The sequence below is a fragment of the Pezoporus flaviventris genome, unplaced genomic scaffold (genome assembly GCF_033815535.1).
Source record: "Pezoporus flaviventris isolate CSIRO_AGI_PZ_B2104156 unplaced genomic scaffold, CSIRO_AGI_Pfla_v1 ptg000045l, whole genome shotgun sequence".
NCBI classification, from domain to species: Eukaryota; Metazoa; Chordata; class Aves; order Psittaciformes; family Psittacidae; genus Pezoporus; species Pezoporus flaviventris.
The window spans coordinates 8,279,329-8,304,773 of record NW_026892593.1 but is presented as its reverse complement, the minus strand read 5'-3'; the positions used below and the strand labels follow the sequence as shown (position 1 = coordinate 8,304,773).

At 36.7% G+C, this 25,445-nt stretch overlaps 1 protein-coding gene and 1 long non-coding RNA gene across 5 annotated transcripts in view; both read left to right on the top strand.

Annotated features, from left to right (window-relative positions):
* PHTF2 (putative homeodomain transcription factor 2) overlaps positions 1–25,445 on the top strand; it is a 67,401-nt gene that overhangs the window by 25,020 nt on the left and 16,936 nt on the right. For 2 of the 4 annotated variants that reach the window (XM_061467337.1, XM_061467338.1), the window contains exons 3-11: positions 1,153–1,209; positions 1,633–1,644; positions 4,959–5,028; positions 8,142–8,300; positions 13,175–13,340; positions 14,017–14,181; positions 18,582–18,783; positions 20,824–20,982; positions 24,185–24,403. In XM_061467337.1, the coding sequence (XP_061323321.1) occupies positions 1,153–1,209; positions 1,633–1,644; positions 4,959–5,028; positions 8,142–8,300; positions 13,175–13,340; positions 14,017–14,181; positions 18,582–18,783; positions 20,824–20,982; positions 24,185–24,403 (1,209 nt within the window). The remainder of the gene's footprint in view (positions 1–1,152; positions 1,210–1,632; positions 1,645–4,958; positions 5,029–8,141; positions 8,301–13,174; positions 13,341–14,016; positions 14,182–18,581; positions 18,784–20,823; positions 20,983–24,184; positions 24,404–25,445) is intronic. The other 2 variants (XM_061467339.1, XM_061467341.1) reach the window with 2 other exon arrangements.
* Positions 15,333–17,637, top strand: LOC133276494 (uncharacterized). The gene is made up of 2 exons (XR_009745891.1): positions 15,333–16,618; positions 16,777–17,637. It is a non-coding gene; the product is annotated as an uncharacterized LOC133276494 (long non-coding RNA).

Sequence of the window (25,445 nt, the reverse complement as noted above, 5' to 3'; positions counted from 1 at the left end):
TTAAAAATGACACAGGAAAAAAGATCACTACTGAATATTATCTAGAAACACTGTTTGTGCAGGGTTCAAAGCAATCTGATGATCTTTGATGACATCTTGCAGAACTTGGATATACTGTCTCATATACTGACTTGTCATTAACTCACGTGAATTTCCTGAAGCTTGAGGTGATTGTTCTCCAAAATATGACAGTAGTTGAGTGGCTTTCTTGTATAAACAAATGCACAGTAATTTCTTAAGTTGATTATAACTACCTGTATTGATGGTTATTTAAAATGCTGGAACTCATCACACCTGCTCTTAGTGATAGAATTTTAATACATGCTTGCAGGATCAACCTTTAGCCTTTCAATGGTTCTGCTCTTATAAATACACCAAGTTTTCTATGATACTCTGATGAGATTAGAGCCTGGGAGAAAACAAGTCCCTTGTATTCCAATTTTTACCTAAAAACTTACATTTAAACAGAACTCAGACGTTTAGAAGAGTTTCATGAGTAAATAGACTAGAGGTTTAATGAGAGTAAACAAATTTGGGATTAGGTCTACTATGAACATTTTTCATCATTGCTTCAGTGGGAAGAGCGATGTTTTTTTATATTATTTAGTTTTCCCTGCCCTGTAATCCTGTTGATTACCATCCTGCACAGCAACAAAATATGTTTTGTTGCTGTGCAATCTAAAGAGATAAAGCTAAAAACAGTGTAGCTGTAAAAGTAGGTGGAGTGGAACGGGAAGCATAGAGGGAGGTGGTGTCAAAAATAAGTTAATTAAAGGTATGGGTTCTACTAGATGTGCATGGTATTTTCTCTGAAGTTAACTGAAAGACTGTATCAGTATTGCTTCTGTAGGTCTGCTCTTGTAGACTGGAATCCCTTTGGTGTTCCAGTCCTCTGACTCACACAAGTCATGCGAGGAGGCTGAGGCTGTCATCTTGCTCTCCTCTCCTCTCTATCACAGCTCATTTACAAGGTTACCTAGGTCCAGTCCAGCCAAGATGGAATGGAGAAGACAAAGATTTCTTTGTAAATAGGTCTCCCCAAGGAACTGCTGTTTTCATGCTTATCTTGTTGAAGCTTGATTGATTGATTTTGTTTGATCAATGTCTTTTAAAATCTAATGGAGATTTTTTTTGTGTGTGTGTTCTTTTTAGATCGGGGCATATGATCAGCAAATATGGGAAAAATCAGTAGAGCAAAGAGAAATAAAGGTAATAATAAAGCATTTTAATGGTTGTTTTTGGCTAGCTATCAGCAGTGCTGTCTGGTTGTGTATGCTGGTGAGGTTTACAATGTATGTGGTATTTAATACTGGTAAAGTAAAACTAGACTCCTGGAGCGTAAGCAACCAATGTAACTGGCATACTATGCTCTGTTTATTTTACATAATTAATAACTGCAGCATTTAGTGTGCTGCATCTTTTCTGTGTTTTTTCTGTATATTTTTTTCTGTACATATTTTTTATTTTCAGTTATCTTAAGCCAGGGCTTAGTTGTTTTAGTATCTCTGTCTTTCACTTTTCCATGTGATGAATTCTAATGTCAGTTATCTGAGCTCTCTTTACTTTCAGTTAGTTACCTTATACCTGCAGTTTACTTTTCCTCCTTTATGACGCTGTCATTGTTTTGTACAGTTTATTAGACTGGTAAGTACCTCAGGCTTTGTTTCTCTGAACAAGCAGTTTAACAGTGTTCTTTGCATTTTGGTTTAACTAACAGTGCCATCAGTGTCTGCCACATTGCTAAACTGTTTTGGAGAAAAAGAAATCAATCAAAAATGCAATAGTTTTATGGATTGTATATTATGTCATACTTAATGATGTTAAGTTAATTCAGTTAACGTTTTCTTGCAATTAAGCTTTTCCTTCAAATATTGCATGCAAGAAGTGTGCTATTACTGCATGGGTTTCAATGCATTGAATTAGAATTAGAGTCACAGAATGGTTTGGGTTGGAAGAGGCCATAAAGCCCCCCTGCCACAGGCAGAAACACCTTCCACTAGACCAGATTGCTAAAGCCCCTTCCAGCCTGGCCTGAGCACTGCAAGAGATGGGGCAGCCACAGCTTCTCTGGGCACCCTGTGCGAGCACCTCACCACCCTCACAAGGAAGAACTTCTGCCTAAGATCTCATCTCGGTCTCCCCTCTGTCAGGTTAAAGCCATTCCCCCGTGGCCTATCACTACCATACCCTTGTAAAAAGCCCCTCTCCAGCTTTCTTGTTGGCCCCTTTAGGCACTGGGAGCTGCTCTAAGGTCTCCCCCCATAGCCTTTTCTTCTCCAGGATGAATAAGCCCAACTCTCTCAGCCTGTCTCCATAGCAGAGGTGTTCAAGCCCTCTGATCATCTTTTTGTCCCTCCTCTGGACTTGTCCCAACAGGTCCACATGTGTCTTGTGTTGGGGGCCTCAGAGCTGAATGCAGTACTGCAGGTGGCATCTCACCAGAGCAGAATAGAGAGGGCGAATCACCTCCCTCAACCTGCTGGATGCTTCTGACAGAAGTTCTTGTAACTACTGTGTAATAGGGCATTATTCAATTAATGTATTGCAGATAACACCTTGTGCTTATTTAAAATGCATTTCATTTGGCTCAGGAGCCCAATAACTAACAAATTAACGAGTGTGCCTATATTGGTATGTGTTGATTGAGTTTAGTATAATAATGGTAACACTCAGAGTACTAAATTCAAGTATTGCGCATTAGCACTTTAATCTCAAAGCTACTAAGTACTGTTTATAAATGAACCATACTAAAAATCTAAACTATTTTTAGCAGAAAAGCTGTTTCTGATACTATAACTTTACAGTTTAGTTAGAAGTATAACAGTGTAACAAGATTAAAGTCTGTGCAAAAAAAATTTTACAATAATAGTAACTATGTTTAAGCATTTTTATTTAAACTTTATTTTTGCTGGTGCCGAATAGAGATTGTACGAACTAGCTGGATGGGCCCAAAGGATATGAAACACTATAAATATTTGTTTTAATTAAGTTTGAAACACTTCTGTTTTCTACATATATTACAGGTATTTGTGATGCAGAGGGTAGAGGAATTATACCTGAGTAAATGGAATTCATTTACTTTGTGTGGCAAAAATTAGAAGAACCAATTCAGTGTAGTCCATGGACACTGATGAAAGCGTTTGAGATTTGGCCAATGGAATTTTTAAAGACTGTGTCACCAGTTCTTTTCCTCTAAAAAGATGCATCAAGTTATACTGTTGGCTTACTTTTTTGCAGAATTCTTTGTTTAAAATGAAAACATAACTTTAGCCACAGTGGTAAAATTTTCCTAGGATTGTGCATGTGTTTCCAGTGGGTTATTTCTTCTAAGAGGCACATGGATCTTTATTTAGGCAGTCAAGAAAACACTTGTGCCCATAAGCAGTAACACATTTGGAAGTTATTGCATCATTCGGCATTTTATTTTTAAGATTTTAAATATTTTCTTGCAATAGTGTGGCTCATGCAAGGTTTCAGAAGAATCTGTAGATGGTTCTGGAATTATAGTAATTTCCAATTTAATTACGGGCTTGTTTTCTCATTCCACGTAAAATTACTGTGGTTTTAAGACTGCTGTTCTGTAAAAATCTTGTGTGTCAAGCTATTTGCAGTGCGTAACTCTACAGACAACTGGTTTTCTCTATTGTCCTCCTCCGAGCACATTTTGTCCTATCCATGTTTCAGTTCTATGTGTTAATTTTGTTTTGTTTCAAGCAAACTCTCATTTTTTCTAATAGACACATCAGGTGATGGCTCTATATCTATTTCATTGTGAACAGCTTTTTTTTTTTTTCTCACAATTATTATTTCAGCATGAAAAGTAAATCCAGTTGAATTTGGATGTGAGAAATACTGAGCTGCACTCTATCTGCACCATTTTCTTGATATAGTTCCTATGAAGATTAACATTTCCAGATTCACTGATACTGCTCTCATCCATAATAATTTAATTTTTATGCTTTCATCTGAATTTAATGTTTGCATTTAAGTAATAAATGTTTTTAAGCATGGATGAAATATGACAGTGATGGAACTCTACAGTTCACCACTGGATTTAACTGCTTTTTGAATGAAAACAGCTAAACCATTTCCACTATAGTTCTATTTGTACCCAAAATATTTATTGAGATATTAGATTTTGCTCTATACAGATTGTACTCTGAGCAGCCATTGTTGGCTGATGTGATCAAGAGCTTAATCTGAAGGGATTGGAATAAACTCACGGTTGTCTGAACCTTGAGGGTACAGCATCATGTTTTGGCATTTAAAACAAATGTTAAAGTTTTGCAAGATATTTTGGCTCTTCAGTGAAGAAAGGACAAAAGGACAAAATAAGCTGCTTTTTCTCCCTCCTGTTTTCTTGTTGTGTGGTGGGTTGGTTTTTTTTTCCCCTCTTTTTACAGCTTAATCTATATTCACTAGTAAGAAAAAAATCAATAGATTTCTAGAGTTTGGATTTCTGACAGTGGAGCTTGCTCTTGCGTTACAACATGGTTTTCTATCTAGGTTTGGAATGAAGGAGTTGCAATCTAAGCACTTTGTGAAGTTTAATTAGACATGTAAGGAGAAAAGAGATTCAGAAAAGTAACTTGTTGTTAAAAATTCTGAAAACCTAATAGAAACGTATTACTAATTCTTGCAAGTGTGTGCATATGTTGTCTGCATAATCCCAGATCATGGGAGATGAGTGCTCAGTGCTTAACTGTATGAAAAATTACCTTATGGGTCAGTAATTGGTTGGGTTTTATTTCAGTTGAAGAGTGTGTAAAAGGCATTTATTGTGCCTTGTTCCTTAGAATGTTTATTTTATTGTACTTTAAATCTATGAATTTGACAGGTTTGTGTGAATTTTCATTAGCAGTTTAGGTTAAGTACAATTACTGACCACACAGATGTTTTTTCTTTCATAATGCCTGTCATCTGCAGGAATGTATTTTGATAGTATTTGCCTATTGCAGGGTTTGAGAAACAAACCAAAGAAAACAGGACATGTGAAACCAGACCTCATAGATGTTGATCTTGTAAGAGGTAGGTCCTGAGCTAGAAAAAGCTGAATTTCTGAGCGTAAAAATAGATGCCATCCTGTGTCTTATAACAAGAATGTATCGGTAAGCTTTCATAAAACAAACCTAAACAACCTCTCACCCCAGCCCACTAAACCCCCCTGCAACAAACCCTACATAATTCCTCTTAAAGAAGATGGATATGAAACATTATTATAAGGTGACCTTTAGATTAAACTGAAGGCTTAAAAACTTGATCTAAATTTTGTTGTATAGATTTAGGAAAAAAAGGAGCACATGGATTGTCATGGATCAAAGTCGTGGAGTTATTAGTTCAGAAAGCTCCCACTGCCAAGTATCCAGATGTCTTCCTCATCTTGTGGCATCTAGAGGAAAGGCTACGTTGAAATTTCTGGAGAGAAAAAAGACATATAGGCCTTGAATATTTCATGTCTGTTTTGAATAGTAGAACGGCAAGAGAAGGTCAGACAGTATGAGACTTTTCAAAAAGCCTTTAGTCTCCATTTATTTTTATCTTTATATAATTTCCCTTATTCCTCATGAAGGCTGAGAAAAACATGACTAGCGTTATTTTCCATGAGCCCAGCAGCCGGCACAGTCTCCTGAAGCCATTCCATGTTGTGCTCTTTGAATTCAGTCTCTTAACCAAAGCACGCTGCTTTGCTCTTGCCCTTAGAGATACACAGGTACTCTCTCACCCAGAGACTGCCTTTAGAGACCTACTCATGCCCTTGCTCTCGGGCTGCTTTACTCCCTCACCATTGAGCCTGGCTTGACCTCTGCTAGCACTACCGTGCTTGCTCAGGTTGCTGGCACCACACACAAATGGCCCCTTGACTCCTGTTCTCATGTCTGACTCCAGTGCTGGCACTTAGCCCTCTGTGCTGTGCACAGAGCAGACTGCCCCTGCCCCTGGAGAGAGTTAAAGGAATTTAATAAGAACATAGTACAGACTGAGCTGGTCAGGCACATGGCACGGCCAGACAAGCAGTATCGTAAGCAGCAGCTGTTTGTGCTTGGCCAGTCCTTTTCATCTCCTTACTCATCAGTTTCCCCACGCTTGTTCCTCCCTAAATAACCTAAGCCTCTCTTTTGTCCTTTCCTTGCATCTTCCCTAAACATTCCATAGTAAGTTCTGTGCAATCTGAGCTCCCTTTACGCTGTACCCCATAATCATAGTATCACAGAATGATTTGTGTTGGACGGGACCTTAAAGCTCATCCAATTCCAGCCCCCCTGCCACAGGCAGAAACACCTTCCACTAGACCAGGTTGCTCCAAGGCTCTGTCCAACCTGGCCTTGAACACTGCCAGGGATGGAGCAGCCACAGCTTTTCTGGGCACCCTGTGCCAGCGCCTCAGCACCCTCATAGTAAAGAATTTATTCTTAATACCGAATCTAAACCTGCCCTCCTTCAGTTTAAAGCCGTTCCGCCTTCTCCTGTCACTACATGCCCTTGTAAAAAGCACCTCTCCAGCTTTCTTGTCAGCTTTTTTTAGGTACTGGAAGCTGCTCTAAGTTCTCACTGTAGCCTTCTCCAGGCTGAATAAGCCCAGCTCTCTCAGTCTGTCTCCATAGCAGAGGTGCTCCAGCCATTGGAACATCTTTGTATATCTCCTCTGTACTTGTCCCAACAGGTCCATGTCCTTGTGTTGGGGGCCCAGAGCTGAATGCGGTACTGCAGGTGGAGTCTCACCAGAGCAGAGTAGTGAGGGAGAGTCACCTCCCTCAATCTGCTGGATGCTTATGACAGTTCTTGTAACTACTGTATAATAATGCATTTCATTTGGCTCAGGAACCCAATAACTAACAAATTAACGAGTGTGCCTATATTGGTATGTGTTGATTGAGTTTAGTATAATAATGGTAAGACTCAGAGTACTAAATTCAAGTATTGCCCGTTCCTCTGAAAGGTGATCTGAAGAGCTTTCAATGGCTCATGTTTAGGGATGCTCTGCTGGGACAGCCCTGGGAGGGGCCTTGTTAAAGTGCTCCTTCTATGAGTTGTATTCCTGTCTGCCCTTGTGTTTCTATCCTGCTCTGGGCTTGGGGAGATGGGCCTTCAATGCTGTGCTGACAGCTCCATTGATGAGTCTCTTCTACTGCCATTGTGTCTTTGAGGTCCTCTGGGGGTGTGCAGACCAGCTTTTATCACATTGCCTAACCCTGTAGCTTTAGAAATGGGAATGTGAGAGAAAGAAACAAAATCAAATGACATTTGAACTTAAAAAAACCTGGAAACTAAATGTGTTTGTAGGAATTCAGGAACAGCAGTGCACCACTTCAGTATAGTGATATACATGAACAGCCTTTAAATGACTTCTCTGTGTGGATGTCTAAGTTGGTATTAAAGTAGTTCCAGTACTGGCAGTGTTTCATCTGTGCTAGCACAGAGCTCACTAATGCCAGTTCTACTTGTAAACAAGGTTGAGATGGCATAGCAGCATGCAGGAGTTGCCCTTTCCAAGCAGTAACCTTGCCATAATTTAAGTCACACTCCTGTTAAGTAAATGTTAGGCAGTTTTCTAGCTGCCAGAGAAGTGGGAATATAGAGGAAGAAAAAGAAATGGAGATATGAGAGAGAAAGGACATTTGAATGAGTGAAATGAAAAACTCTATAGAAGGAGAGGCTTCCCTGCTCCTGGGGCTAGTTCTCCTCTATACTTCTCAACCATATTCCATTTTGCTGAGTGACACGGCTGGAGCAATTTACAGGTGTTGATGTTTAGATCCCTCTGCTGTGCCTGCATGGGCATGTGGAATTTTCATGTGACTTTCTTTTGCTTCAGAAAATTTTCGATACCTCAGTGAAGCAATAATTTTTAATAATTTAATTTTAAATAATTTTTACATACTGAGAAATGTTTTGTTATTCACACATTCCAAAATCTAGATATTTGTAGAAGTTCCTGATAATGGCAGTCAAGAGGGCACCAACAATTTACACAGAGGTTTCATTGAGGAGATGGTGAAATGGTAGAAGTATGATATTTATTAAAATTATTATGTTTAATAGTTGCTTCTTTAAATAACTCTCTCAACTACCCTCTACTAAACAACTGATGTTATTTGCCATAACAGTGAAGTATATCAAAATCTATTTTCTTTTTTTTAAAGGATCTGCTTTTGCTAAAGCGAAACCTGAAAGTCCTTGGACATCTCTGACCCGCAAGGGAATCGTGAGAGTTGTTTTCTTTCCGTTCTTCTACAGGTGGTGGCTACAAGTGACATCAAGGGTCATCTTTTTCTGGCTGCTTGTTCTTTACCTTCTTCAAGGTAGAGTTGGATTACAGGATCAGCATTCAGCTGAATGCCTTCTTTAACCATATGGAAGCTCCTGTGTGTTACTTGGTTCACTTTGTGCTGTTAAGGTTCATTCCAGTATTTTCAGAAAATACTGTAGTGACACAGTCCCAAAGATGTGTCTTTTGGTTAACATGCCCTTTGCATAGATAAAGGTGGCATACTGAAAACTCAAGGATTTCCTCACAGGCTTTCTAAAACATTTAACACACTTAGGTTTCTAGGACTATCTAATTTTAAAGTTCAGGACTGATCGATATCAAGGAACCTTTGGCTTAGGCAGTGTATTTTGTCTTGGGCTTCTGGTCTTTCTGGCACTTGTACAGATCAAGGAGCAAGCAAGGCCAGACCTGCTAAGGTGCGTGCAGCTTCAGCAGCCTGGTGGGATGATCTGTTTGACCAGTTTTCAGTCATCCTTCCAGGTGTTATTTTGTCACATCAGAGGCAGTGAACTTCTAGCTTATATTTTTGTCATACCTTAGACATACTTCTGAATGACTGGCAAATGGGAGGCTTATTGTCCTATGTGCTTCTGCTGTTTTTTTTTCCATTGCATGGGGAGACTGTGTGTCTTAATTTTATATTTCCTAGATTATAGAGGGAATTCTGAGCAGCTGTTAACAGAAAGCAATTTGAAGATTTTGGGGATGCTCGATCTTGAGTTCTAGTAATCTGAATTTGTGCTTCTTTTACTTACATGCGATATATAAGAGGCAGATAAGAAAGGGAAGAATGTAATGTAGTGAGTCAGTATCTAACAGTGTGGCAGTCACAAGAATAATAAGTGTATCAGAAGCATGTACAACAAATGGAACAGAAAACTGGGAGCAATTTAATACCCTGAGAAGCTAAATGACTGATAAGTTTTCCAGTGAAATCCAATTAAAATACAGTATTACTTTTTCAGTTTTGTGAATCACTCGATCATTTGGAAATTGGATTTAAAATAAGAAATGGAGTTAAAAGAAAAAGTTGCCAGTGTTTCTTGCATGGTGATGTTAGCAGCTATAAAATACATTTCCCAGTAGCAGTGGCCCAAAACATGAAATACTGACAAATATTCCTGTGGTCTCCTATCAGAACTTCTCCTTATCCCCATTTCCAGACAGGTGTTTAGGAAGTATTGTTGCATATATTAGGATTTGTGTATACTGTGGTAAGTGATCCCATAGTGTTAATAATTTTAATCTTGCTTGTAATATTGTAGGTAGTAAAATATATGTTATAGTTCATTTGTTACCATGTTCATAGGTGGTTTATTTTGAGAAACACCATTATACTAATTATTATATTCCTGTTCTTATATTTATTTAAAAAATATACCCACACGTAATCTGTGGAGCCTTCATAAGACTCCAAAAGCGGCAAAATAGTAACTCAGTGCAGATTCTGAGCGCAAGCAAATTTTTTAGAACATTGATTACAGGGCTTTTTTGTGATTAACTTTTTTCCCCTCAAGTTTCTTGGGATCTGTGATTTAGTAGAATTATGGTTGCAACGCATCATTTCTCTAATCCATATGGTCTATAATGTGACAAAATGTTTCTGATATTTCTGAGGGTGCAAATTAACAAAAGTTGGAAAAGAATTAATAGTGTTCTGTATGACTCTATAATCCAGCTATTTAAAATACTTATTTAAATTTTGCTGAATTAAGTGCAGAGTTTTTTGGTAGTTTTTGAAATAAATTTAAAGACTTACAATGTATATGTAAGTGAAATTAAATTGACAGTTTTTTTTAATTGGAAGCTGTTTAAAACAAACCCCTCAAGCCTCTCCTTCTCTAGCACTTCTGTGTAAGTTTTGCATAGATTTTACTCTGTAGCTGTGCTCAGTTTGTTGATTTAGTACAAAATCGGTAAGGCAGCACCAAAATGTCAAGAGTCTATTAAGAGAACTTAACAACAAAATGCCTCAAATTCTAGTAGCCATATTTCTGCCCTGAATCTGAATTTTGTCTTGTAGCTCAGACTTTGTGTCATCATGTCAGATTCTCCCTGATACTGTTGTATCCTGTACTGTTGGAATTATTGCTTTGAAATCAATTAGCTTTAGCAGCATACCTGCTAGCGTTTATGTAAGTCTGCAGGAAAGAATTCTTTCCTTGGCTGTGGATTTAAATTCCAGGTTGTATTTATATTGGTTTCCTTTAGTATAAAGTGTGGCTAGCAAAATATGTGATAAGAGAACTGCAGAGAAATGTTTTTTTTTATCCAAGGTCATGGGACAGGCCATGAATTAAGGTAGAAGTAAAACCTTTTTCTTTTGAGTCCTTATTGATTTAGTTTACAGCACTGCGTCATTTTTACTTTAAAAATGTTTCTATATTCTAACAAGAAAATGAAGTATTACATTCTAGTGTGTATCTCAATTGTACGTTTCTTAAACATGAAACAAGAAACTTTAATAGTGATAGAATAATTGTTTATTGTGGTGAGATACTTGGTAATACAAATATTTCAAAGCTTTAAATGCTATAAAAATAAATGCTTGTTGGTGGTTTAAATGTACAGCTGTTTTCTTTGATGCAGCTTTTTGCTGTTTGAGATATAATCTGCGTTTGTTTCACAAAATAAACCACTGCAATTTAGAAAAATACAAGTCCAAATCCTATAAAAAGTAAAGAAATTATTAAAAGTGGTGTGAGAAATTCTGTTCTGAGGCCTAGCTATATTGGTAGGAGCAATTCTAGGATAATCTGAACCACAGCGTATTGCTCACTGCAGGAAGAAGTTCTTGGATTTTCTTCCTATCCTACTGAAAACATCAGGAGGTCCATAATATTTTCTTAAGTCTGTGTGAAACTCCATGGTGGGAATCTGCAGTCTACAGATTTGCATCTTCTGGAAGACTATGATTTCTTCCAGGTTACTCTTCTTGTATAAATGTATTTTACGTAGTAGTAGTCATCTTGTAGTGAAGTTTGAAATTGTTTTGTGGAGGCCTACTCCTGCTAATCATTTCACATGGATATTTGGAGCTTTGTGTTCTCAGAAGTACATGTTTATCCAAATTGTATGATAGGAGTCAAAATTGGCTACTTATACATTATACTACTACACTTTATACTTCATGAATCTTATTGTATGTATGAGAAACTCAGATAAGCTCATTTAGGAAGAGGTGATATTATCTGTGATTATCTTTTGCTACCTGTACCTATATTTTTTAATAAGCTGGATTTCTGATTGATGTGTGCCATCTTCCTGAAAAACATCATAATGCAAAAATTTAGTCCATATATAGTAATAAAAGATACCGTATGTGTTCTGTGTAAGACTTCTGAGTTAGGAAAAAGACTGATGGGAAATTAGAAATAGATTACCACAACCAAAAATAATTCCTTGCTTAAAAACTATTTCATGAAAAACACAGCTGATCTCTTTATGGAAAACATTGCATCAGAGATATCTGCTGTTTTAGGTGTGGCTTCGTGTGATACATTTTAGGTGTTTGAATGTGGCATATAAATTTGCATGTGCCTGTATTTTTTTTTCAGTTGATTTCAGTAAAGAACTGGTGAAAACTGTTGAACTTGTACCAGGTATTTTTGTGCCAGGAGTAGGTCTAAGTTGCAGGACTCTCACTTTAGTGGTACAAGAACAAAACCAGGTTCTCATGGGACATGCGGATGTTAGGCACAGAGAATTATCCCCCTGTTCTCTTTCTGAATTGTTTCTTGGAGTTTCTGTATCTGCTTTCTTGATACCTTCTCTCAGCTGAGTTACAGAACATGGCACTTCAAGCTATAGAGGCAGAGCAGCAAGAACATACAATAAGTAGAGAAAAGGGAGGAGTCGCCTCTTCTTTCTGCCTCATGTCTGTTCAGTGTGTTCAGACTGACTTGAAGCCTATAAAGACATTTCTGAGTTGCGGAAGTTACGGAAGTGGTTGGGCTCTGGGTACAGGAGCAATACGAGTTACCTGGTTATAGGGTTACTAGAATAACAGTTAACTATGGAATTGGAAGATACCCCTTTTCCAATTACAAGTGCTAGTTAGTCTTGGTCATTTCAGCTGGACCAGCTTATAGTTTACATGGTTTGTCTCTGTTCTCTCCACATTGCTATATAATATAAGTGTATATGAAATCTCTGTAGACTTGCACTTACGCATGTGTCTATCCATATGGGCAACTTTGTCCTTGGACTGGAATATGGAGTTTAAAATGCATTCTGCTAGAGAATATAATGAGTTTCTGGTCTCAAGTCTGTTGGTCCTTGCAGTATCAAAATAGACACATGGCTCACAGAATCAGAGGCTGGTTGAGGTTGTCATGGACCTCTGGAGATAGTCTGAACCCTGCTCAAAGCAGTGTTAGCTAGAACAGGTTGCTTGGGGCTGTGTCCAGTCAGGGTTTTAATATCTCCAAGGATGGAGAGACTTTGACCTATCTGTCCAACCTGCTTCTCATTTGGGTCGTCATACACTGCATCATTATAGGTGATACAGAAGTAAATTTACTTGGGCTGCTTTAAGGATAACATTTACTTTTTGGTTTTGTCCCCGACTGAAGCTTCATCTTCATTTAAAGTTTCATGACGCATCAAGCTTTCCAAATGCTTCCCTACCTTACTTCATTCTGCCACCTTTTTCTTGAGCAGTAGCTTTTACATAAGTGTAAAAGAAGAGATGGATATAAAGTCTGTAGGTGACTATTTAAATCTTTATTACTGCCTATTTCATTGCAATTATAATCCCTTCCTCTCAGAATTACACGGGTTGGTTTAAAATCCAGGTAAAGGACTAGATCTGAATGTTTGTCTTTTTAACAAAAGCCATGTAATGAGTTGGCCATTTCAGACCTTGCAAATATTGAACTCAACTTCATTTCCCTTCTTTTCCAGTTGCTGCTGTAGTGTTATTCTATACAGCCCAAAGCCCACATAATATACCTCTGACTGAAGTAATTGGGCCAATATGGCTAATGTTGCTACTTGGAACTGTGCATTGTCAGATTGTTTCAACACGAACTCCTAAGCCACCCCTCAGCACAGGGGGTAAAAGAAGAAGGTATAGTCTATGTTCTAGTACTTATTTAGGATTGTTAAATATTCTGAAGAACGTGCATGAAAAAATGTAGGGATTTACAGTCTCTGCTTTGCAAGAGATGAGAAATTGGTGCTCTTTTTATCAGAGTTCTTAATTGATGCTCTTTAACTTCTGTGCATTGACTAATTTATGCATTGTTTTATTAGAATTTTAATGCATTGAATATGACATTTTGCCTCAAACACTTTGTCTGAATAGTGGTAGAGTGACAGTATTTACATTGCTGCAAGTTTAGTTTTAGAGCTCCATGCACTACTACTCATGATCTTTGTGGGAAACGTACATACATTAAAGGGGATGCTACTGGAACTGTAGAATGTCTTCCTGCACTTCACTGAGTATGGCTCTACAGTGAATTGTCCCATTAAAATGGGAAAACCTGCAGTAGTGAACTTTGCAGGTCTAAGCCTGTGATGGTGAGATGAAATACATTTTGGGTTTAAGTGTTACAATAATGAATGTTAGGTTGTTCAGGTTAAGTTTTATTAAAAGGAGTTTATTAAATTGGTATGATAAAGCTTTAGTAAAATATTTTGAAATCTTGCTTGTTTTTGCATGCTTGAACTGCTGCACACGTTATAGAATTGGTAGATTGCACTTACAAAGCTACCTTCAATTTTGATCTCTTCTGATGAAGGAAATTAAGGAAAGCAGCACATTTGGAAGTACATAGGGAAGGAGATGGCTCTAGTACCACAGATAACACACAGGAGGGAACAGTGCAGAGCTACGGTACAAGCACCTCTTGCAGTATTGGCGCTGTCTTCAGAGATATCTGGCATGCTGCTTTCTTTTTATCAGGGTTTGTATTTATTCAAGGCTACATATGTGTTAGAGATGCATTATCCCTTTTCTAAATAAGTAAACATTGATGTAATGATTAAACTTTTGTTGATCTAGTTTTTCTCTAATAGTAAACTCATCTCAGTATTTGAACATGTACTAATGTGTTGTTTCTTGACTTTTGTAAATGCTGATGCAATTATATGTTGATGTAGGAATACTCTGTGAGCTCTCAGGAACAAACTGACTCAGTTTCTCAATTTTAATCAAATAAGAAAATTTGACTGTAATTTTTCTTTATTACATTGCCTGCTTATTACTCTGACAATGCTTATTGAATTCTCTCACTGTCATCAAATAATGTGCTTTTTGTGAGGGAAAAGCCTTCAGGATTCAAATAAGCACAGTGCTTAGTTTATAAATAAACATTGAAGATGTGTTTTCTAATGATTGGAAGAAGCAACTAACCCTGTTACATTCCAGAGCTGTTTTGCAAGTGATTGATCTGATAATGTTGTGCTCCAGGCAGTTAAAAGTTAAAAACACATTCTGTAGCACTCTGTGTTCAAGGTACACACAGCATTGTGAGTGCTATAGATCAGCATTTATTAGCATGAGAAAATATGCTCATAGAATAGTAGGAAATTGAGAAAAGAGATACTGCAAGTTATGTCATTGATGTTTTGTTGTGCATGCTGCATCTTAAGTAAGGCAACACTAACATGTCTGTCGTACTTGTGATATGTGCTCTTAACCACTGGCAAAGCTTACCTTATGTGATGTTACATTCTGGGAATGTCTAGTTGAAACCCTAGAGAAGTTTTCAAAATGTTTAAAAATATTGCAAGAGCAGAGTTCTGGCTTTTGTCTGTGTAAGATGAAGCTGGCTTTGACAAACTATGAGTCACAGTGACAGATAACTGCTGCTGTTCTTTGGGCTGTGTGCCTTACTTTCTGCTGCGCTTGGAGTGTAATCTTGTACATTTTTGAGTGCTTTCACTTGTGGAAGATGCTTATGTGCAGTAAGAAGAGGACTGTTGGAAGATTCATTTAGGGTTTTTTTTTTCCCTTACCTTCCCAGGTGTTGAGCTCAGAGTGTTTTCGTTTGAGAAGTGTTCAGTGGGACTTGCTCTAAGGACTTGTTTAAACCATTTAATGAGAGGTTGTGTGTGTGTGTATTTTACTTGGTGATGTTGCTGAAGAAATCTTATGAAACCTCACTGCAAGCAAGCTGTTTAGTGAGATCTCTCCTGTTTCTTAAGACGTGTTTTGAAGCTCTAGATAAGGGCATTAGAATGGCTCAGTAGTGCTTATTTACAGCAGTTTTTCGCATGTATTAAGCTTTGATATACCATTTTGTGGAGTTTTAAATATAGGTCTTAAATGCATCGTTCCAAAATTCTCCTCAAATTGTGTTCTTTGCTTTAGGGCCGGACCCTGTGTACTTAGACCATTTGTCTACATTCAGGTCATTGGTAACCTGGAACTGTGTATTCAGTAAATAACCTTTTGAATGGCAAAACTCAGTCTGACTAATAAAATAAAATTCTAAACCTCAATCCAGCACAGAGCCGATTTAGAAATACTAATTATCAGTTTCACTGGAAAAGATGTCAATATCCAAATAGGTAATTTATTCAGAATGTAGCCCTGATGTGGGACTTGGACCAAATGTGTCCTTTCTCTAGTTACGGAAATCTTACAATTGTAACTTCTTTAAAAGTTGTACATCATGAACAGGGAGGAGGTTTGGGTTTTTTTTACCAGTTCCAATTAAAATACATAGGAATAGAATACTTAACAGTGAAAATCTACAGTCTTGGAGAAATATGATTTACATAGTATCGTAGAATACTTAGGGTTGGAAAGGTCCATTTTCCTTAACATTTTCTCTAGGTGATGCATGATTAAGACAGAAAGTCATTCCTGAGTTAGCTTTTGCATGTGTTCATGCTTTTTTAAGACTTTGGCTGTATTCGTTGTGTTGTCCTGTCTTACTCTTAAATACTTTGAATTCTAGCATGAAATTTTAAAAGTTGATTAATGATATGTATCTATATAGTAATTCTGGAAACTATGTATTTCTATGAGCTTGGGAGGTATTGTTCATGTTTATTGTTTTTTTCTTTTATCAGTGTAGTGCACCCTAATGATAAGTGGGAATGTATGCTTTTCTGGCTTGAGGTTTGCGCATGCATTTAGAGATTCTTCCAAAAAATAACTGGTTTCTATGTTAGAGATGACTAAAAGACTTTGATCAAGTTACCTGTTTTCCAAAGTGAGCTTTAGTTGATATCAGACTTGTCATTGTCTTGCAGTTTTAGTAACATTGCTTGAGTAGCAAAGTCCTATTTAAACAAATTATACATATCTACATGCATAAGTTCTTTTTTTCTCTTACTTGCTCCTACTCAACTGTTTGAAGCTAGTTCTTGCTAGCAGCTTTCAAGTTTAATGTGAAATGCATAAAAACTTCTCAAATTAACTGTGGTATAGTTGTCCTGTTACTGCACTTACACAGCTAAGTAACTTGTGGAGTAATGACTGGATGTGTACATCTATGTATATACATCCTGCATTCCCTTTTGCACTGTTAAGAAGAATTTTTTAAAAGTGCTAAAAGTATATTTAATGCATAAAAAAATTTCAGGGTTCCACCTTATTGCACATAATTTCATTTTAGTGCTACTTCCTAGTGCTCACAACTGAGCTTAATAAAGCATACTATTTTACAATGAGTTGCCACTGAAATGCTGATGCTTGCTTTATTCCAGAAGTGGAACAGCAAATTTTTCCATTAAGTAATAAGCTAAGCTTTCACTTCCTTCAGTTGTCTTATCTTCATTAGCTTAGTTAAACAATGACATTGTGAAAGGCCACAGAAATAAAGCTCTGACATGTCTCTGTTGATAGTTTGACCTTTTTGTCCAAAGCCTCAATAATGTTTTAGATCATCTACTTAATAAACCTAGAAAATTAGAACTCCGTATATAACCTTTGGTAATCAGCAAACCGATTTACTAGCTGCTTCTCCACCACAGAGCACATGCTAAAGCATCTTGCTGTCTCTACCTTTGTAAGCTTATAATAAAAACTAATTATGCAAATACATAATAACTGCAGAGAGTGTTTCTGCTGGTTTTGTACTCATTTAGAAATAAAGTTGACTAAGAATGTAGGGAATGAATTTTTCCATTTTATCCAGCTCTCCCTAGTCACTTTCTGTGTTCAGGTCTCCCCTGTGTTATATGGGATACCTTATCCTGGGGGGAATGTGAGGCGACTATGCCAGTTCTCTTGATTTGTTTGATGTACATGTTAAAGAGGAATTTAATCTTCTGCTATGTAACCCAAGCTCTCACAGAATGCCTCACTCGTTAAAGAGAAATGCAACGTGTATTCCCTAATAGGAGCACAAGATGAATTGAACAGATTCTTGATGGTTTTATGACCTGTGTCCAGTGTTCTAATAAAACCTGGAAACTTTATTTTAAACACTTCACCTTCCTCCAACTGTTCTGAGAACCTAGAAACCTAAATCTAATGAATACAGGATACTAATTGCTTAAGTGAAGACTTAAAGTAGTCTCTATCGATAAGGTAGCAAACTACCATTCTTTTGCATTCCTTCATTGGCTGCACTTCCTAATTTGGAAGTATAATCATTCAAATGTTTGCTTTGAGAAAGCCTTTTTCTGTCATTAGGCATTCTTGCTGCTACATTTATTGATTAGATGAGGGTCTTGACGTCTAGAGAATGTTATGGAAGACTATTCATCAATACTTAGTAGTCTTAGGAATAATAATGCTTAAACATAATTCGTAAACTTATTTTGTTATTTGAAAACAAGCGCAATTAGCGTGTTTGTAAGTTACATTGATTGCCAGGGGTGTTACTGGGTAATATGGGAAAGACTGAATTAAATGCCTTCTGTTTAGTAGAGTTATCAATAAGCTGAGTGTGTTTAAAACAGTAACAAAAACCATCTGTGTACAGAATACTAACAGCATGTTTGTTTGCAGCTTCAGGAAATAGCCTGCTTGCTTTGAATTAATAACACTTAAACTGTTAGCGTACCTCTTTGTTAAGATAGAGAAGTTTCTTGTTTACATTAAAGGCTGGTGGTTCTAATATTGCTAAAGTTGCTGTGAAGTTTAAGTTTTAACATATAGGTTTCCTTTTTTCTTTCAGTAGCTAATGATACAATTTTCTTTCAGACACTGACAGTTCCTTTTATAACACATTTGGGAAAGTATAATGCATATTATATAGAAGATGAAATAGTTATAAATATTGCATCAGATGTTAATATTGTTAGTTTTTGGTCATCTTAATTAAACTAAAAAGGGAGGATTTAGACTGGGGAAAAAACTGAGAGACTCATTAATTTAATATATATGTATTTGTTTCAAATATAGATCTAAGAAAGCAAAAATCTCAATAGATAAATCCACCGAGACTGATAATGGGTATGTGTCCCTTGATGGGAAAAAGACAGGTAAAAGCAGTGAAGAATGTATTCAGGCCCATGAGCGTCGGTGTGAGGTGATTAAGCCAGAAGAGTCAGGGTGGAGCACTGCAACAGTGAGAGATGCCTTCAGCAATCACAGTCATCACAAAGTAAGTGTGCTTCATTGCTTTCAAAGCAGGGTTATTAATTTGTCAAATAGTATGTGAGGTGTATTTTTACAATGCTTTTGATGCATTCTTATTACTTTACCCTTAAAAAAGTTTTTAAAATTAAATTAGGTGTAGGACCCTAGGGCCAAAAGTTATTTTATTTCATCCTTAGGTTCCTAGCCTTTCCTTATTCTTGTAGGAGGATCTAAGCATTCTTTGCCATTCTGTATTTCAGTGCACAAATTTGTGTGCTGTCTCTTTTTTTTTTGCAGATCAGCTATACACACTGTACCTTTGCCTGTCTCTTTAGCGCAGATCTGTCTATGCTAAAATGTCTGTCTATACTGAATTGGATTACTGACAATATATAATTTTGAGGTCATTTTTGAATTGGTTTCTGTATAAGATGAGGAAAGCATGATTTCCCTCTCAGTGAAGTCGGAAGGGCTCTGTACTGAGGAATAGGGATGAGATGGAAGCATAGTAAGTGGACATGAAAGAAAACAGAACTTTCAGTTTATCTGGGTCTTACTATCACCTGGATATTTTATTTTCATCTTACTGTTCTATGGAATAGCTTTTCCAAAACATGCTTTCTGGCTCTCTTAAAATTGGCATTTGAACATATATTGCCAGTGTTACACTTGACTCTGCTTCACTGGTAATTACCATCAATGATCAGTCATAACAAGGATTTTTCCATGATAATATCAAAGAGAAAGTTTATTCTACTGGAAGTCTACAAGTAGACATTTTTATAAAGGAAAGGCATCCTTTGTGGATTTCATAGCCAAATTATTTAACAACCCCTTAAAGATCCCTATGATTAAGTCAGAATGAAGGTGATGAAGGTTCATCTCGGGGCAGAAAGTTGACTCTGTTGCTTTACAGGAGGTGCTTTCTCAGCAGTGATAGCAACTGAGGTTCAGTTGTCCTTATAAATTCCAAGCATTTTGCATTCTTGAAATTCAGCAAATAAGGATGTGAAAAAAGAATAAGAAAATAATTTGAATAAAATAAGAATTTATTTAAAAAGAGTTTTCAGTTTGTTTGATACAATGGATGAAATACTGTCTACGTTTAACTTTCTTTGTGAGTATGCATCCACATTAAAGAGAAGTTGGCACAGGCTCCTCTCTTTACTTGTCATCTTTTTCTCCAAAGACAATCAATACACGTTGGTGCCACTGCATGATAATAGATAAGACACCACAGACTGTTCTGCTGTCCATCTTTCTCTTTGTAACTCAGCTGTTAAGAAAGTGAAATGACTTGACCTTGAAGCATCTCAGTAAACAAGAGTTCATCATGGAAGAGAGAATGATGTTGCCAGGGAAGGGGAAAGGATTTGTTGTACAGAATACCTTCACTATTTTTGTCCTTTTAGCATTTCATTGATGACGGGAAGACTCCAAAGGAAGCTTTACAGGGTCCTATCCGGTGATCTCATAATATATGAGAATATACAAAAGTTTTTTAGACAGCTGAATGATCCTTTGCTGCCTGTTTTTCTTTCTGTTACTGTGAGGGCTACTTTAATTTTAGTTTAAAATTAGGGAAACAGAAAGTGGAATAAATTAATGGTCTGAGTATTTTGCATGCAATCTGTAGCACTTTGTCTTTGGAAGAAGAGGTAAATGTTAACTTAGTACTATATGTGTTGATAATTCAGTGTTACAGGGTCTGCTATTACAGTTTTGGTGGGATTTTTTTGTTTGCTCCACTGCCAGACTTTGGGCTGTGTTGCCTCTAAGCCTTTCATGGTAGGTTCAGTTTAGACAAAATCACATTAAAATGTTAGAATTTTTCTTTGCTATGATATGAACTGGCCCTTCATTATCTGAGGAATGTTTATTTTGATGTAAAAATTTCTATTTTTGAATTCCTGCTCTACCAGGTAATGCTGACATTTAGAAATGTGTTAATATCTGATTTAACTAAGCATAGATAATAGTGTTGCAGAAAGAATTTTTTGTATCAGTTGTTGAGGACAAGACTTAGTAAGTATATGTCTTACTAATACTGTATTTCTTGCATTAGGATACTCACAGGACTGTGACAAATTTATCAGACGAAGTTTCTAGTGAGGAAGGGCCTGAAACTGGGTATTCTTTACGTCGCAATATAGACCGCACTTCTAGTGATTGTATACTTCGAAACAGGAAATCTCACCATTATAAGAAACACTATCCCCTGGAGGTATGTTCTTTTCCATTGCTGCTTTTCTGTAAATTGTTAAAACTTCTTAGTCTCTTATTGAATAGAATGTTCCTCAAATCCTTTTTCTCCTATACTGGATTTTAGGAGTCTGTTAACTAGAAGACTGGTGGGGGACAGGGATGTTTTGCTTTCTTTTTTTAAGAATAACATTTTGAAATTAAGAGGTTTTTTTATTTAGTTGGATTCAGCTTATTTTTCCATTCATTGCAAGGAGCCTAAATATATTCTATAGATACTGCATCAGGTTATGGCCAATTGCTGCTGTCTCTTGATGCCAGTAATCTTGTCTGGAAGCTTGATTTGTTACAGAAACACTAGTAATTGGCAATATGCAGATTTTTATCACTCTAATGCTGCTGTTTCTCTTCATTTAATTATTCTTTGGATCACCAGCCTTCTTGTGGAGAAGTCTGATTGACTCCACCTCTGACTTTTCATTTCTTCACATTTACTGAAACAATCATTTAAAATATTGTCAGGAAATCTCAACAAAATTGTTAATGTGTAAAAATACTGAAATGTTAAGAGTCTTGGTATCATAGAAGAGGGGAATGCATAGATTCTATGTTAGCAGAGTCCTTGAAAACAAAGGGATATGTTATGCATGTGCTTTTATTTATTTATAGTTTTAAATAAATTATGGTCTTTTTTGCTAGTGTTTTGTAACAACAGATATATGGAACAGGTTTTTTACAAGGTTGTATTGCCGGTTTTTGACCAGGTGTGTGAGAAAACGGTATAAAGAGTAATTTCAGCCCTGACAGAAGTTCACTTTCGAATGGGTTTAATAGGCAGAACCTCATAGAATCATAGAAATCATAGAATAGGGAGGGTTGGAAAGGACCTTAGGATCATCAAGTTCCACCCCCCCTGCCATGGGCAGGGATGCCTCACACTAAACCATCTCACCCAAGACTCTGTCCAACCTGGCCTTGAACACTGCCAGGGATGGAGCATTCACAACTTCTTTGGGCAACCCATTCCAGTGCCTCACCACCCTTACAGTAAAGAACTTCTTCCTTATATCCAATCTAAACTTCCTCTGTTTAAATTCTAACCCGTTCTCCCTTGTCCTATCACTACAGTCCCTAATGAAGAGTCCCTCTCCAGCATCCTCATGCACAAGCTTTCTCCTTGATATAAAAATGTCTCCTTAGATGAGTTCAGACATTGCTTTCCCTGACAACAATAGCAAAGACTTGGAGTTGTTGCTTTGCATAAAACCATTATTAAATAATCTGTTCCACTAGGGAAGACTGTGAGATCTCTTCAGAAACTGAAGAGACAAAATTTGCGCCATGTGTGGCTTTGGCAGTAATATCTTATACTTGTTCCCTGTTTCCTTATCTGACTGCTGCTGTGAAAGAGGAAGCTTTTCTTTGTTGTTACCAACTCGCCTTCCCCACACAATTACAAAGGAAATGAAACAATAGTTTTCTGTGAAAGCTGTCTTTGTATTTAAAAAAAAATAAATAGTGAAGTCAGTGGATATACTCTCAACTTGTCCTACATTTTCTTCTATAATCATGTTTGCTTGTCAACTTGATTGTTGTTTGAGCAAGCTTTTTCAGTGTTCTTTCTTTATTAACTGCAGGACTCAGTGGTACCCAGCAGTGAATGCCTTCTGTAAATATTTATTTATTTATGTAATTTTGGGGAAGAAAAAAATAGCTCAGACTTTCTGCATGGATGTTATCCTTCACTTTGTAAAATAAAGGGAAAGAATGCAGACCAAATTTTATCTAAATATTTCTTTACGAAATTGCTTACGTAAAATACGTTAAGCATGATTTTCAGGAAGAACAAAGGACACTTATTCAGATAGTAATACATTAGAAATCAGATGAGTACAACTGCTGGAACATAGCCTGATTATTTTTTTTTTTCAGTGTAAAAATTGTGTATATTCTTGAGAGAAACTAGTAGAAAATAAGAAATTTTTGTGTAAGAAGGAATGGAAGTTGCCAGACGATAGTGGTTAAGTGGGGTGGTACAGCTTTTCAGACTACCTGCCTGTCTTTCAGGAAATGTGTTCTGCTTGCTGTAGAAAGTAGTTTAAAGCTCTGCATTCTTGTTGTGAAAACAACGTTGTTTCATGTGTATGCATCGGCAGATTTGAGTGTCCAAACATAATAATTTTCTTTCTTTATCTAAGATACAGGTAAAAATTAATAAGGCATGCTTGTTTCAAGTACAGTTTTATATATGACTATGTAGATTACACATATACCTACCATTAGCTGTATATACTCTTGCTTATTTTTCCTCTCTACACCTGATGTATAACTGTCTTCCAAGAAGCTCACTCTCTTTGAGGAGATACGTTAGTAGTAACAATGGGAAAATGTGATTTCTAGGGGACTTTTGAGAGTTAATTCCTCTTTTATTACAGGCTGTTAGATTTAGAAATGTACTCCTGGAACATACTGAGCTTTCTTTTAAAACTAGTTAAATTATATCTACACTGCTTACTTGAAAGGCTGCCTCAGGTCTTGGATGACTAGAAATATCTTGGCTTTCTTCCTCTAGGGCCTTGCCCTTTCTAGATAAAGAATTCTGTACTGCTTGGAGAAGTTAATAAGTAGCTAAAGTACTTCAGCTCAAACAACTACAGGCAGAAGACCCAAGTATCAAGTTAATTTAAAATACTTTGTGAATGATGCTTTTCTCACACTCAGTCACATTTCTTCATTACAATTGCAGTCTTGTGTATATGGCTTTACGCCTCAAGTGTTTTTCACATTTTCACTAAAATAATGAAGCTGTAATGTGTTTCAGAAAGGGCTTAATTTATAGCTTATAAAATTAGAAGTTTGAGAAGTAGTTGGAATCTGTGGCTTTATAATTGCTGTTAAAGCCTGAATTAATGAGTTTTAGAAAACATGTAAAATAGTTATTTCCTTATAATAGTTGTTATAATTTGATTCTTCATAATGTAACCCCCTTCCCCAACAGAGCAAGGACCGTGGACTGTTACTTATTTGTACAGTGTTTAAAAATATGCAGCTTCTTAGACACTCCTTCAATAAACTTGTAATTCTCTCTGATGAGAAAGATAATGGATTGGAATACTAAAAACCAGATAAATATGGATTCATTAATTTGAACTTTAACTGTTCTGTCAGGAAACAATGTAGAATAAAAAAAGTGGCATCAATTCCAATGCATATTTTAATTCCAGGATACACCTAAATCAGGTACTAGCTGCAGTTCTCGGTGTTCAAGCTCTAGACAAGACTCTGAGAGTACGAGACCAGAATCGGAAACAGAAGATGTGCTGTGGGAGGACCTCTTACACTGTGCAGAGTGCCACTCTTCCTGTACCAGTGAGACAGATGTAGAAAGCCCGCAAGTGAATCCATGTGTGAAGAAAGAGTACAGAGATGACCCATTTCATCAGGTTGGTATCCACCATTTCTGATTTATCTTTTTCACTACACTCAGGTTCAGTATTATCAGCTCTATCATATGTCAGGAGGCCTGAGAGGAAGAACTCTACATTAAATGAAAGCTACAAAGCCAAAGTGATTTGACAGAATTAAAACAAAGAGAATTTGATTTCTGGTACTCGGTCATTAATTTGTCAAACGAAGAGGATATGACAGTACACTGAAATAGCCTGCAGAATATTTGAGTGTTTGAATCAGTTGTAGTTCAGGACAAGTACTGATTGATTTACGTTTCCTCTGTGGTGTACACAGTTCTGTTGTTTTGTTTTGTTTTGTTTTTTTCCTCTGGTGGAATTGCTCTTTCATGAGGACATATCAGACATCTTTCTATTTGTTTATATATAAATCTATATATAATAAAGCAAACAGATAAAATAGTGTCTAATGCGTATGTATTTGTGTACATAATATATACATATGATGTTACATGTGAATTATCTATGTCTAGATTCAATTTAGATAGAAGCTTTTTATTTTTACCTTAAAGCTAATAATTTAATTTCCCTTGTTTAATGTTATTCTGTAACAACATATGGACAGTCATTTCTGAAAATTTTACTGTTTGTGGAGCAACACTTCCTTTGCAGCCTGCCATGGGTTAATGTTGGACAGAATACATTATTGATACTCATCATTAACAATCAAGCATTAGTCTTCATTTGATAAAATCCATTCAGATATCACAGTGCCAGTTGTATTAGTTGTACGAGTCTTATCTTTGGACTGAATGTTTATTGCACTGCTAATATGAAGCATTTAAGTGAAGAGATGGAGAAAATGTGAAATATTCGTCTGGGTAGACATGTCGTGTTGGTAGCATATCATCATTACAAAGGATTGCCATGCAAGAGATGGTGGTAGTACTACCTAAGGAAAAGAATTTCAAAAGACAGGCTTTTTATTCATGACAGGTATTGGAAATGTTGTATTGCTTGACTATAAAAATCACCCCTTCACCGCTACAGAAAAACACCCAGAAAGAAACAGTAATTT